General features: G+C 37.6%; 2 protein-coding genes across 2 annotated transcripts; both read right to left on the bottom strand.

Annotated features, from left to right (window-relative positions):
- Positions 1-395: 395 nt before the first annotated feature.
- Positions 396-7,062, bottom strand: LOC143542010 (pleiotropic drug resistance protein 2-like). Its single transcript, XM_077034685.1, has 15 exons — positions 6,454-7,062; positions 6,283-6,371; positions 5,819-6,194; positions 4,734-5,725; positions 4,422-4,582; positions 4,168-4,271; positions 3,848-4,013; positions 3,589-3,761; positions 3,152-3,484; positions 2,791-3,081; positions 2,612-2,695; positions 2,396-2,529; positions 1,966-2,193; positions 1,384-1,810; positions 396-665 (listed from the first exon to the last, which is right to left on the bottom strand). Exons 1-15 carry the CDS (start codon positions 7,003-7,005, stop codon positions 396-398), a joined length of 4,380 nt encoding a protein of 1,459 aa, XP_076890800.1. The 5' UTR covers positions 7,006-7,062.
- Positions 7,063-8,209: 1,147 nt separating this feature from the next.
- Positions 8,210-11,451, bottom strand: LOC143542009 (uncharacterized). The gene is made up of 3 exons (XM_077034684.1): positions 9,681-11,451; positions 8,742-8,859; positions 8,210-8,565 (listed from the first exon to the last, which is right to left on the bottom strand). Exons 1-3 carry the CDS (start codon positions 11,160-11,162, stop codon positions 8,321-8,323), a joined length of 1,845 nt encoding a protein of 614 aa, XP_076890799.1. The 5' UTR covers positions 11,163-11,451; the 3' UTR covers positions 8,210-8,320.
- Between the last annotated feature and the right edge of the window lie 223 nt (positions 11,452-11,674).

The raw sequence follows: 11,674 nt of genomic DNA, 5'->3' as shown, positions 1-11,674 counted from the left end.
AGATGTTGAGCGCCAAAATCAAGCAATTGATACAAGTTCTTAAAGTGTGTATAAAAGTGTCATGTGCAAGTGAGAAGAAAATCTTCAAAATAATTTTAACAATAACATGTACGTAAGAGTTAAAATAATATATTTGAAAAAGGTAAAATTGCTATTAAGTAAAAAAATCATTAAAAATGAGTCTATATATATATATATATATGATATTTTAAAATTTGGTTGGGTATGTATAATATCTATTTGATATCTAGAAGATTTGTTAAGGTAATACGAAATTCTCCCTAAATAAAATGACGCTAATTAGATATGCTTTTATTTCACATAGATAATAAACAATTAAACATACAACGAACGAAATACAAAGAATGAAACTCGACCATTATTTTTTCCTCCAATCATCTCCTTTGGAAGTTCAACGCCTTGATTCCATATACGAAAACACCGAAGAACAGAAGTACCCAACCAACATGAGCTAGAGCAACATATCCTAGGAAGTCGTGTTCGTATCCGAGGAATTCCTTCAAATAAACCTTAACCTCCATGTAGTCGTGTTTAGGCACAAAAACCGGAGTTGACTTGTCGCCCACTTGAGACGTTATCAACCCGTAAATAGTCCAAGCCACGGGTGAACCCCAGTAGTACCATCTCCACCAGATGGGAATTTGCTGCATAAGTTAATCAAGTGTTAAGAAAAACACGTCTACGAAGCAATGTAGGTATGTAATCATCGAAAAACCAAATTTGTAGCAATTGATTATGACATGATATTTTCATCAGTTTTAAAATTTTTAATAGTTTATCTACACGTGTTTATGATTAATGCAGGCAATGTAACCGACCTATGATTTACAAGTTACACATCCTAGGCTTAGGTTTTATACATAAATTAAACCTTGGTTTAAAAAAGTGCGCCTGAGGCGAGAGACGACCTAAGGTGTGGGCCTCTTTGCTTTAGGCTAGTCAAGGCGAGCAATGTTTAAAAAACGACACTAAGGCGACATTTTTAGGCAAAAAAGCGACCTAAGGCGAAGTTGAGGCACTCGTCTTTTGTACAAAAGTGGTTTTTAAGCTTTCAAATGTTGTACAATATGCTTTTTAGGTTGTATGTATAGGTAATTTATATATTAAGTCATATTCAATGGTTAAATATAGCTAGCTACATTATGGGTCGGGATGCTAAAAACCCATGATATATACATATATAAAAATTATATATAAGTATGTTCGCCTCGTGTACAAAAAGCTCTAGCTTTTACGCCTGACACTTTACGCTTCTGTTTTAAACCCCGTCGCTTTTCTTCGCCTCTCGCTTTTCAAAACCAGGAACAAACTAGTTATATTATTTCTTAAACTTATAAAATAAAATGAAATAAATTTACTTACTCCTCTTGGGATGAGAAAACCAGAGAACAAGTTCCAAAAACTGAGGAAAAACGACATGACAATCGCAGCGATTTGGTAACTTGGTGTAAGAGCAACAAGCATCATTCCATACAAGGTGAAGTAAACAAAGCACATGAAGACATAATAGTAGAACCATAAAAACTTGCCCATCTGCCACTCGAATCCGATCATATAATAAAGCAGAAGACTGTAAAGAAATGTTTGAATCCCGACATATATGGTTTCCACCAAAGCTTGAGCAAACGCATATGGTAATGCTGAATACATTCCTGCTGCTTTTTCACGATAGAAAACCGTTCGTTCAATTGCTACGACGGATTGAACTGCGGATGTGTTTGTTCCACCGAGGAACAAAACAGCAGCGTACATGGCTCCCATCAGATTAGATAGATCTTGTTGCTTTGACCTGTGTGAAAAGCAATAGTTTTATTATTTCTTATGCATTTCAAAATTCATGTCTTTTGTCAAATATTTGTCTAAATCTTCAATAATTGTAACAGGTTAAGAAGGTAGACCGAAGTTAATTTGGCTTACCAAATATTAATAAAAGTAGAGACTTACATTTTGGTTCCTTTGTTCCAGAAGATGATCCCGAAAATAAGACCAATGACTGTCGTCATAAAGAACCGGACAGCATTGTACTGAGGGTTTCTCCAATACGACTTATGTTGTTTCCAGAAACATGCCTTGAACTGCTCGAAAGACGGTTGTGAATACTGTGTTGCAAAGTGAAGATCTTGAGAATCTGGTGGCGGTGTGCTCAGTTCTTTGATAAGCTCCTCATTTTTCCTGATAATCATTCATCAAAATACAAAGACAATGTTAGATGAGCTTATTATCTATTATAGTTACTATTGTTTTAGTTTGTTGATAATTATATCTCTTGTCTTAATAATATACAGAAAATACTACTACCAATACAGTTTTTCAGTTTTAATCAAATTATTCCAACAGGATAAAAAAAGTACAAATCTTGAAAGTGTTTTGGTACCGATAGAGATCAGAATTTGCGTAAATTTCAGCAAAATCAACTCCTAATTGAGCTTCAACTGCGGTAGAACTGACTTCCAGCATCCATGTTGCTGGATTGTATCCTTCTTTGATCTTGGAAACTCCCTTAATGGACTGTAAACAAGTAAAAACAAGTAAGATTGATAGTTTGATATCGAATTCAAGTCAAAAAGATCAAGAAAAGATATATCCTGACTTCAAAATATTCAACAAGAAGGTGGGAATATCGCCCGAGAGGTCCAGCGTATATGGCTTGCCCTCCTCGTTTCATCAAGAATAGCTGCAAAAAGTTAGATTTTCTAAAGTTTTAAGCATGCCCGAGTGATTAAGAATGTTAAAATGCTAATTCACCAAAAAAAATGGTACGAATCGTACTTCATCAAAAGCTTCAAAAATGTCTATACTCGGTTGATGAATGGTGCACACGACAGTTCGACTTGTGTCCACTGTGTTCCTAACAGCTCTCATCACTATAGCCGCGGCTCTAGCGTCTAGACCAGAGGTTGGTTCGTCCATGAATATGATTGACGGGTTAGCCACGAGCTCGACGGCTATGGTGACCCTCTTTCTTTGCTCGGTTGATAAACCGTCAACTCCAGGAAGTCCCACAAGAGCGTTTCTGATCGGACCCAACTCCACGAGTTCCATCACTTCCTCCACAAACATCTAAGTTTTCAACCCGAAAAACATTAGTAATTCAGTTATTAGGTAGTATAAATAACAACTTTGTACACACCTTTCTTGTAGCTTTATCGACGTCTGAAGCTAAACGAAGCCAAGCTGAATACAAGAGAGCTTCATAAACGGTAACATGAGGAGAATGAATGTCGTTTTGTTCACAATAGCCGCTAACACGAGCAAAACTCTCTTGGTTCTTCGGGTAACCAGATATGCTAATACTTCCCTCTATATATCCCCCGGTTTTTCTTCCAGCCAACACATCCATCAACGTTGTTTTTCCAGCACCACTTACCCCGACTAACGCTGTCAAAACCCCTGGCCGGAACGCACCACTCACATCTCGTAAAAGCTGCAGTCGATCCTCCCCCACGCCTTGGCTTTTCATTTCCTAACAAATTTTTAAAACCATGTTAGCGGAGCTTATTATCTTTCAAATTGATTATTGTAACTAGGACTTCAAAATGAAAACCAAACGTATCATACGCTACTTACAGCAGGCATATCGACATAATAGTTAACATGATCAAACACCAAAGATAATGGCTTAAACGGCAACACCATTCCCTTTTTGTTTAACGTGTTAGGCTCGGGCTCGCTTGCCATTTTCTCCAACTTCTTGTTCTTTTCGTTGTTATCGTCTACAACTGATTTAGAATCCACCATGGCTGCATTTCAAGTTTTGAAATAAGATTATCATATGCATATAGATTCAAGAATGAAGATTTGATTGGTGTTACAAAACTCTACTTACGGGTCAAATATGTAAGCGCTAGCATAAAGCAAAGGTTGAAGACTAGAGAGAATCCGAAGAGTGCAAGAACACAAATCCAGTACCAATGGCCTTCCGTAAACATTCCTCTAGCCTTTAGAAGTTCTTTCCCAACCGTGGATTCGTGATACATTTTGTCAAAACTTGGCTGCACAACATCGTTGAACAAATAAATATTCGAACGAGGGTAACTAGGAGCGGTTGGACTGAAAAACTAATAACAAGCTAAAGCGTGGTCGGCTTTAGTTATTAGATTTTAACTTGTTTAAGGTATTGTAACAAATTGATCTATTTAAACTTACCGCACTCCATCTTTTATCAAGAAACTCAACAAGCACGATTGCGTTTTGTCCATATGACATGGGAGAAAGGTAATATGCCCATTTCATCCATGGTTGAAGGTCATCTAACACAAAAAAATGTGCACTTGTAAGTACAAAACCAATTTACTACTAGAAATACTACTATGCAAATGCATTATGCGGTTCTTACAGTTTTCAACATATTATTGGTTCTGAAATAAGCGTTCCTCTATATAAATATACAAACTACTAACCTTTGGCAATAATGAAACCACCGAGAACAAAAACCAACAACAATGTGAACGTGCCGAGCGTGTTGGCAACGACTTGTGTTCTTCCTAGTGCCGCAATGAAACGGAATAGACCTAATGCCATTTGATGTATACCCAAGTATGCCAAAAATTGCCGGAAGAAACTGAAATGTTTATAATAAGTTAATAACACCACTAACATGCAAAATATAGATTCTTGATGTTGACAAGAAAAGGTCAAAGCAGAATAATTGTAGGTTGACTCTAAAGGTCAACTGACCTAAAAAAGTCAAACTAGAAAGAAGAATAGCATACCAACTAGCAGAAGGAGCAAACCCAACAGTGCAATAAGTCAACACAATCCAAATTCCAGACTCCAAAAGTGAAAGTGGTAGTCTCAAAAGCCAAATTGGAAGAGCAAAAGCCCAAGCAGGATAGAACAATGAATCCCTTTGTTTATAGAAAACCGGTAACCGAAAAATGGTCAAGGCAAGCTCAGCCATCCCATTAAACATAACATTAATCAGACTGAAAAACAGCGCGCCATAGTACTTTCCTCCGTCATCTAGATCACCATACTTCATTGTGGTCCGAAAGAACACGGTGAAAGTAAACAAAGCCATGATTGTAATTTGTGTAGTTTTGAATATGTACACAAAAGCATTTCTCTTCATTAGTAGCCATTCTCTAGATAAACATGCCTTAAAGAGTTCTTTGTTACTTATCCCATATTTATTGGTCACCAAAGCAGCAGGATGAGCTTTAGATTTCTCATAAGGAACATGAAGAATGCCCGCAATCTTTCGGCCTGTATGGTAGTTTTGAAAATGATGAACAAAATCGTCTACCGACACGTATCGGTAAGCTATGCTTTTGTTGAACCAATATTGTTCTTGATCTTTCTTAGATGTGACTTCTTGAAGGAAGTCCGCGACACCTTTTCTTTCAGGGCATTTGAACCCCACGTGTTCAAAGAACCCGAGAACTTCTGTTCTCGGGCCCTGGAAGACCACCTGGCCTTCAGAAAGGAGGACTATGTCATCAAAGAGTTCAAAAGTCTCTGGTGCCGGTTGAAGAAGTGATATTATCATTGTAATATCCGTTATGTGCACCATTTGTCTCATGTACTTGATTATTTGAAACGTTGTTGAGCTGTCTAGACCAGTTGAGATCTCGTCCATGAGGAAAACCTTTGCGGGTCCCACGAGCATTTCTCCCGTTGTTACACGCTTTTTCTGGCCCCCAGATATACCCCTTCTCATATCATCCCCCACCACTGTGTCCGAACATATGTCTAGCCCGAGTAGCTATGGTACCATAATGATAACACTCGTTAGTACTCGGTATTATTATTTAGTTGAAATAATGGTATATAAAAACAAACAAACAAACAAACGTACCCTGAGGACATACTCAGTGATTAAACTAGATTTTTGTCCTGAAACCGCGATAGCTTTCATGAATGCATCAAGTTCGGGATCTGGTTTGATGCCTTCAGCCTTTTCCCGTCTTGACAATTCCGCTAACATCTCATAGCGTGTTCCAACCCCTGAGCAACGTGCCGAGAAGTCCAAAGTCTCTCTCACGGTCAACTCACCGTGGTGTAGATCATGTTGACTAATATAAGCACAAGTTCTTTGAGGGACGAACTCGTTCATTTCGTGGCCACAATACATTACCTTACCCGTGACCCTTAGATCATTTTCGAGCTTTCCCGCTAGTGCTTTCAACAATGTGGTCTTCCCCGAGCCCGGAGGTCCCAAAAGTAGAGTCATCCTAGAAGAACACGCGTGTTTTCAATTTTTAAAAAGCAAGTTAACCCGATCCGAAGCTAGAATTATTATAATTTACAAGATTTTATTACCTAGAAGGCGACACGATCCCGGATACTTGATGAAGGATGTTGATAACCCATTTCTTCGATGGGAAAAGCCTCAAGAAGCCAAGAACGTTCTAAAAACACAATAAAAATGGGTTGGTTTGACCTGAAACACTGTTTGCGCTTTTTTATATATATATAACTAGAAAACCTTACCTCAATTGAATTGATAGTAGAGTTGAACAAGGTTGGAAGTGCTCTACTTCCAACAAACACATCACCTTCAATAGACAAATTCTCATATCGTATTTCGATCCTTGGAATATCGATTCCGACCCTATCAATACGTTCTCGAAGCCGTTCAAGAAGGCGCTCGTTATCATCATCGATCGCTTTTTGCATATTCTTCATTAAATTTTGTCTCTCTTCGGGTCCAAGGTTTGAAATATCAATCTCTTCGCGAACAACTTTCCCGTCATCCAAAATGTTGGTTAAGAATCCTTTTCTTAACCTGTCATATGTGGGTAGCCGTTCGATGGCTGCCCACATGAGTTCATCTTCGTCGTCTTCTCTCCCACTTTTTTGGAAAACGTCTCCACCCGGGGTTGTGAACACTTCCCGGATACTAGAGGTTCCCCAACCCCGGGTGCTCCCAGAGGCCAGACTGCCTCCACGACTCATGTTTCGACTCATGTTCCGGCTCATGTTTCTACTCATGTTCCGGCTCATGGACCGCATCAAGTCGTCACCAGTCAATGCTGAAGCCATTAGAACCTCAGATGTAAATCAACAAAAAGAAAAATTATATGAACATGAATTGAAGAATCTTGAATATTGGGTTTGTATGGAAATGTTATGTTGTAATATCTGGGTTTTTTTATAGTGGGTGAATGATGAGTACAAATAAATAAAGATGACAAGAATCAGCATTAAGGTTATTTGAGTCACCAGGTTCCAGTTTTTGTCATAGTTTGAGGTTGTTGTCCTCAAGGGTGTACGTGTAGAAACATTTGTGTTTATTTTATTGTAAACAATATTTGAAAAACATTTATAGAAAGTGATCCAGGCTAAGTCAAACAAGATTCGAAGCTAAATAGCTCTTCTCAGAATCATGAGACTGGATTGACCAAAATTGATTAATCAGTGGTTTGGTTTAACGGTATTCATAATCGACCGGAGTTCTTGACACGATCGGAAACACTAGATGAACATGAAATGAAATGATCAAATTTTATGTTGTCTTTTATGTCATATATTCAGGTTTAACATTTTATGAATCGTTTAACCTGTTTACAACTTTATCATCTCAACTACAATGCGTCAACCCGTTTGACTCGTTTAGATAAACATGTTTCATGGATCATCTTCGGGTTGTATATAGGTCATGCTCGAATTCTTAAATTTAAAAAACGACGACATTATATAACACTATTAACAGAAAATTTGCCCTTTTAAAGTTCTGTATAATTAGACTCTAGGGCGCTAATTTAAGCGATAAGTTTGAGCCAAGCTGCTAATTATGATTTCAGAAAACAATAAACCAAACTGGACGAGTTTGAATAGGTTGACCAAACATCACCTGCCTAACTAAATAGATAAACATTTTATACCTGTCACAATGCCAACCCAAAACGTGTGAAACTGTGTCATATTCATAATATGTCAAAAATCATCACTCCTAGTTAAAACCAGCCATACCAAGATATGGTTCTATTGACACCTGGATTCATAGTTCTATAAGATATGTTACAAAAAGAATAAGAACAATCTAAATTAGAGCCCAAAAAGCCAAAAAAAAGGGAACAAGCAGAGTTTTTCGAGTTTCGATACCTCATAAGTTGAAAAACCACTTGGTTTTAAGAAATAAAACCAAAATCTCAAAGTATACAACATTTGATTTTTGTAAGGTACTACTATTGGTGCAAAATGTACATGCAATCAGTTCTGTACAGCAATTACACTACTACAAGCCTTTTCATGCACAACCTGCAAAAGCTTTCAAAACCTAAAACTCATATAAAACGACCACCTTTTTAACCGCAAAAAAAACAAAACATCAAGTAAAACCCGCATTATCCACAGGTTAAAAAAGATCAATATTATTATTATTATCATCATCGACCGACATTGCTCGAGCTTCTGCAATTTTAAGTGCAATAGAGGCCTTGTAAGCTAATAAATCTGCAACCTCCGTTAACACCTGAGCTCTTTCCCGCTTCATAATTGCCGCCTGTGCCGCCCTGTTTGCGGCCTCTTCGGTTTCTTGTACTTTCACAGAGACGTTTTCAGCTTCATCGGCCACCGTTTTTGTTTTGTCATATAAGGCGGCTGTAAAGATGAATTGAGAACAATATCTAGTTTTAGCAATTTCACATACTACAGTCTACATAAGTGTTTGATTGTTTACAAATAAAACATGAGGTTAAAAAGGTAATCTTTGCTCATATTTAAAAATTAATCAATACAGAGAAATAGTTGTAAAACAAAGCAAAAAAAATACATACCTTTCAAGAAGGTTATTTTCTTTCCTCTTCCAGATTGGGCCGCACGTTGTCTAAACGATCTCTTCTTGCGCAAAACCGCTTTGAAATTTGGTCGCTCGGGTTTTTTCTGTTTGTAAAGCTGCAACAAAGATTGATGATCAACATTTGTCAGAAATGCGCACTTAACACTTCCAACATTAAAACTTTTTTATAAATTTGTTTACTAGAAAAACACACGGCAACACGCATGCTCCTTCATGCTGACATGGCACCAGGTACACAATATAGCACCAGTGCAGAAAAAAAAAACAAATCAAACAAACAAATTCGACCATTTGCTCATTTTAAGATCGAGTTATAAATACATTATCTTAAAGGGTTATATCATATAACTCCTGATATTACCCAAATCGACATTTTAAGATCGAGTCGATTTGGGTTGCTCGATCTTAAAACGAGTCAAGCAGAAAACAAGCAGGTAGCTTAAAATGAAATGTGTAAACTGGGTCAAACAAGTCAAAAGTCAGCCACAGTGTACAACTAAAACATATAACCAACTAAAATAAAATATTTTAATTAGTAAGGTTTAAAAATCATTAAAATAATATAATTCATGTAATCTTATTCAACACGCTATTATTTATAAATATTAAAAGTGCTATAGGTCAACCCAGCATGACTCATTTCCAACTGCCTTAAGTGTATATTAATATATATTAATACATGCAACCTCTTAAAACAATTTTATAAAAAAAATGTCAGATTAATACAAAGGTACTATAATTTATGTGATCAATTTTGACACAAAAAATATTTTTTTAAAGATAGAAATATTGGACCAAAGGTGCAACGCGGGTCTGATTTTTTATATGATAAACATATACAGAAAACTAAAACTAAAATAAGTAGATTTGGTAAAGGGTAGATGTAAAAACAGGTAATAATATTAACAAAGTTTACCTCAAAAGCCCGAACAAGAGCAGAACGCTTCTTCTTTCTTTTATCCATCCAATAACCATAAACAGCTTCCAAAACATCCTTTGATGCCAGATTCAAACACAAATCAACCGCCTTCGTTACATCAGAATAATCACCAGGACTACAAAACATCCCTCTTTCAAAAGCATCGATTATCTTCTCGAAAGTATCTTCATCAACCCGTGAATCACGTCCATCATTAAACGCATTCAACCACTCATCATCATCCGAATCCATATCATAAACCAGATCACTCTTTTCCAATATTCTAAAAACTTCATCACCTCGTGAACTGATATACAAATCGGGCATCTGAAACGGTACACACGTTTCTTCTGCATAACCTGATACTTCATTCACTTGAGGCACGGGTATGATACTACTCGTTCCTGAATCTTGCACGCGTATGGATCGTTCATAACATTCTTTATATAATTCTTTAAAAACAGCCCAATCTTGCCTATTCGGAAACTCAAGTCTCCAGCTTTCATCCCCGCTAGGCCAAATTATGGCATGAGTGACCCGATTAATATAACACGGTTTCATCACGTTTTGAGTTTCAACGCGAAATTTTTCAACCCCATTTCGTTTAACAACAAAAACCCATTGATTAGAACCCGACATTTGCACGGTAATAACTGCTTCTTTCTCTCTATAACACCTGTCCGGTTCGATTACTAATACACTTGCGTTGCAGCTTGCAGAATCTAAATCTTGTGTTAATTCTTTGAGCTCTTTAAAACTAACTTTTTGCGTTGACCGTGAACTCTCGGGGTTTGACTTTATCGGAAAGAACGGGACACCGTCCTGCACAAGACGTGAAGGGTTACTTTGTTTTGTTGACCTTAACGAGCTCCGCGTCTGTCTTGGTGGCAAATTCGGTACATTTAAACGAGTTGGTTTAGCAACCGAGGCTGCGACAGCAACCCCTGTAGTCTTCTTTTTCCTAGACTTCGATGACAAGCGAAGCTTGGTGGTGTTAACCTTTGGTGGTTCAGCCGCAACAGACGACTGCAAGTCTTCAGTATCAGTTTTCTTCCCAGGTTGTTTTCTAGAAAACTTTTTCCCAAACTTCTTATCTAAATTACCGCGATCGGTCGATTCAGTCCGCTTCCGTTTTCTAGAATAAACCACCCCCCACCGATTACTTCCAGTCCCAATCGCAACATCTGAATTGATTTCATTTTCCTTCGATTGCCCTAATTTAATCATACCATCATCAATACTTTTATTTTCTTCATTCGAATTACGCCACCCGTTTTCTTTAAAACCAACATCTCCACCGCCACCGCCACCACCGCCATGATCAAGCAAATCAATCCAACCATCTTCGGCATCCGCGGGAGCTAACGTCGGCCGTCTCATATGTTTATTAACATCTTGAGTCGGAAACAACCGTCTCCCTGATCTCAAAACCCTAGCCCCGAAAACTCTAGTCGTCCTCCTCATCTCCACCGACGGCATCGACTCCGGCACCGTAATTACACCCTCCGACGATCTTTCTCCCCTAATTCTCTTCACAATTTCAAGATTTTCAACACCAACGAAATCAATTCAAACCCTAACCCTAATTCTAAAACACCCACCAACAAAAACCCAAAATTATACCCAAAAATCAAAGACCCATGAACAAGAAACGATTATGGAGACATATTAGATCTGGGTTTGACGAGAAACGAAGCAATCGTTGAAAAAGTAATAATCTTGTATATGTTTTACATACATATACAATTATACATACATGGGTGTGTGTGTTTTGGCGCGTACCTGATGACGGCGTAAGGAAGGAGTGTAGAATTAGAAAGAAGTGGTGGTGGAGTGATGGCGGCCGTTATGGCAGAGAAGGGTAAGTGAAGATGAAGAGGCTGAAGCGATGCTGGCCGTTGGATCTACAACCCTAGTGTAACTGTTATGTGCAGACTGATTATTATTGTTATTATTATTATTTTTATGAATTTTAAATTAAATTAAAATAA

The sequence above is a fragment of the Bidens hawaiensis genome, unplaced genomic scaffold (assembly GCF_021521415.1).
Source record: "Bidens hawaiensis isolate Kalapana, Puna unplaced genomic scaffold, B.hawaiensis_p1.1 tig00012729_1, whole genome shotgun sequence".
Taxonomy (NCBI): Eukaryota; Viridiplantae; Streptophyta; class Magnoliopsida; order Asterales; family Asteraceae; genus Bidens; species Bidens hawaiensis.
This window is presented reverse-complemented; position numbering and strand designations above follow the sequence as displayed.

What these genes read in the sequence shown, in the direction of transcription:
- LOC143542010 (XM_077034685.1), bottom strand. Translation starts at nt 7,005, where the DNA reads ATGGCTTCAGCATTGACTGGTGACGACTTGATGCGGTCCATGAGCCGG. An exon ending in TTGATAAAAGATGGAGTGCG is followed by an intron (nt 4,014 to 4,167) that starts GTAAGTTTAAAT and finishes GATGTTGTGCAG; the next exon opens with CCAAGTTTTGACAAAATGTA. An exon ending in TCGATAAAGCTACAAGAAAG is followed by an intron (nt 3,082 to 3,151) that starts GTGTGTACAAAG and finishes TTGAAAACTTAG; the next exon opens with ATGTTTGTGGAGGAAGTGAT.
- LOC143542009 (XM_077034684.1), bottom strand. Translation starts at nt 11,162, where the DNA reads ATGCCGTCGGTGGAGATGAGGAGGACGACTAGAGTTTTCGGGGCTAGG. An exon ending in CTCTTGTTCGGGCTTTTGAG is followed by an intron (nt 8,860 to 9,680) that starts GTAAACTTTGTT and finishes TCTTTGTTGCAG; the next exon opens with CTTTACAAACAGAAAAAACC. An exon ending in GAAAATAACCTTCTTGAAAG is followed by an intron (nt 8,566 to 8,741) that starts GTATGTATTTTT and finishes TCATCTTTACAG; the next exon opens with CCGCCTTATATGACAAAACA.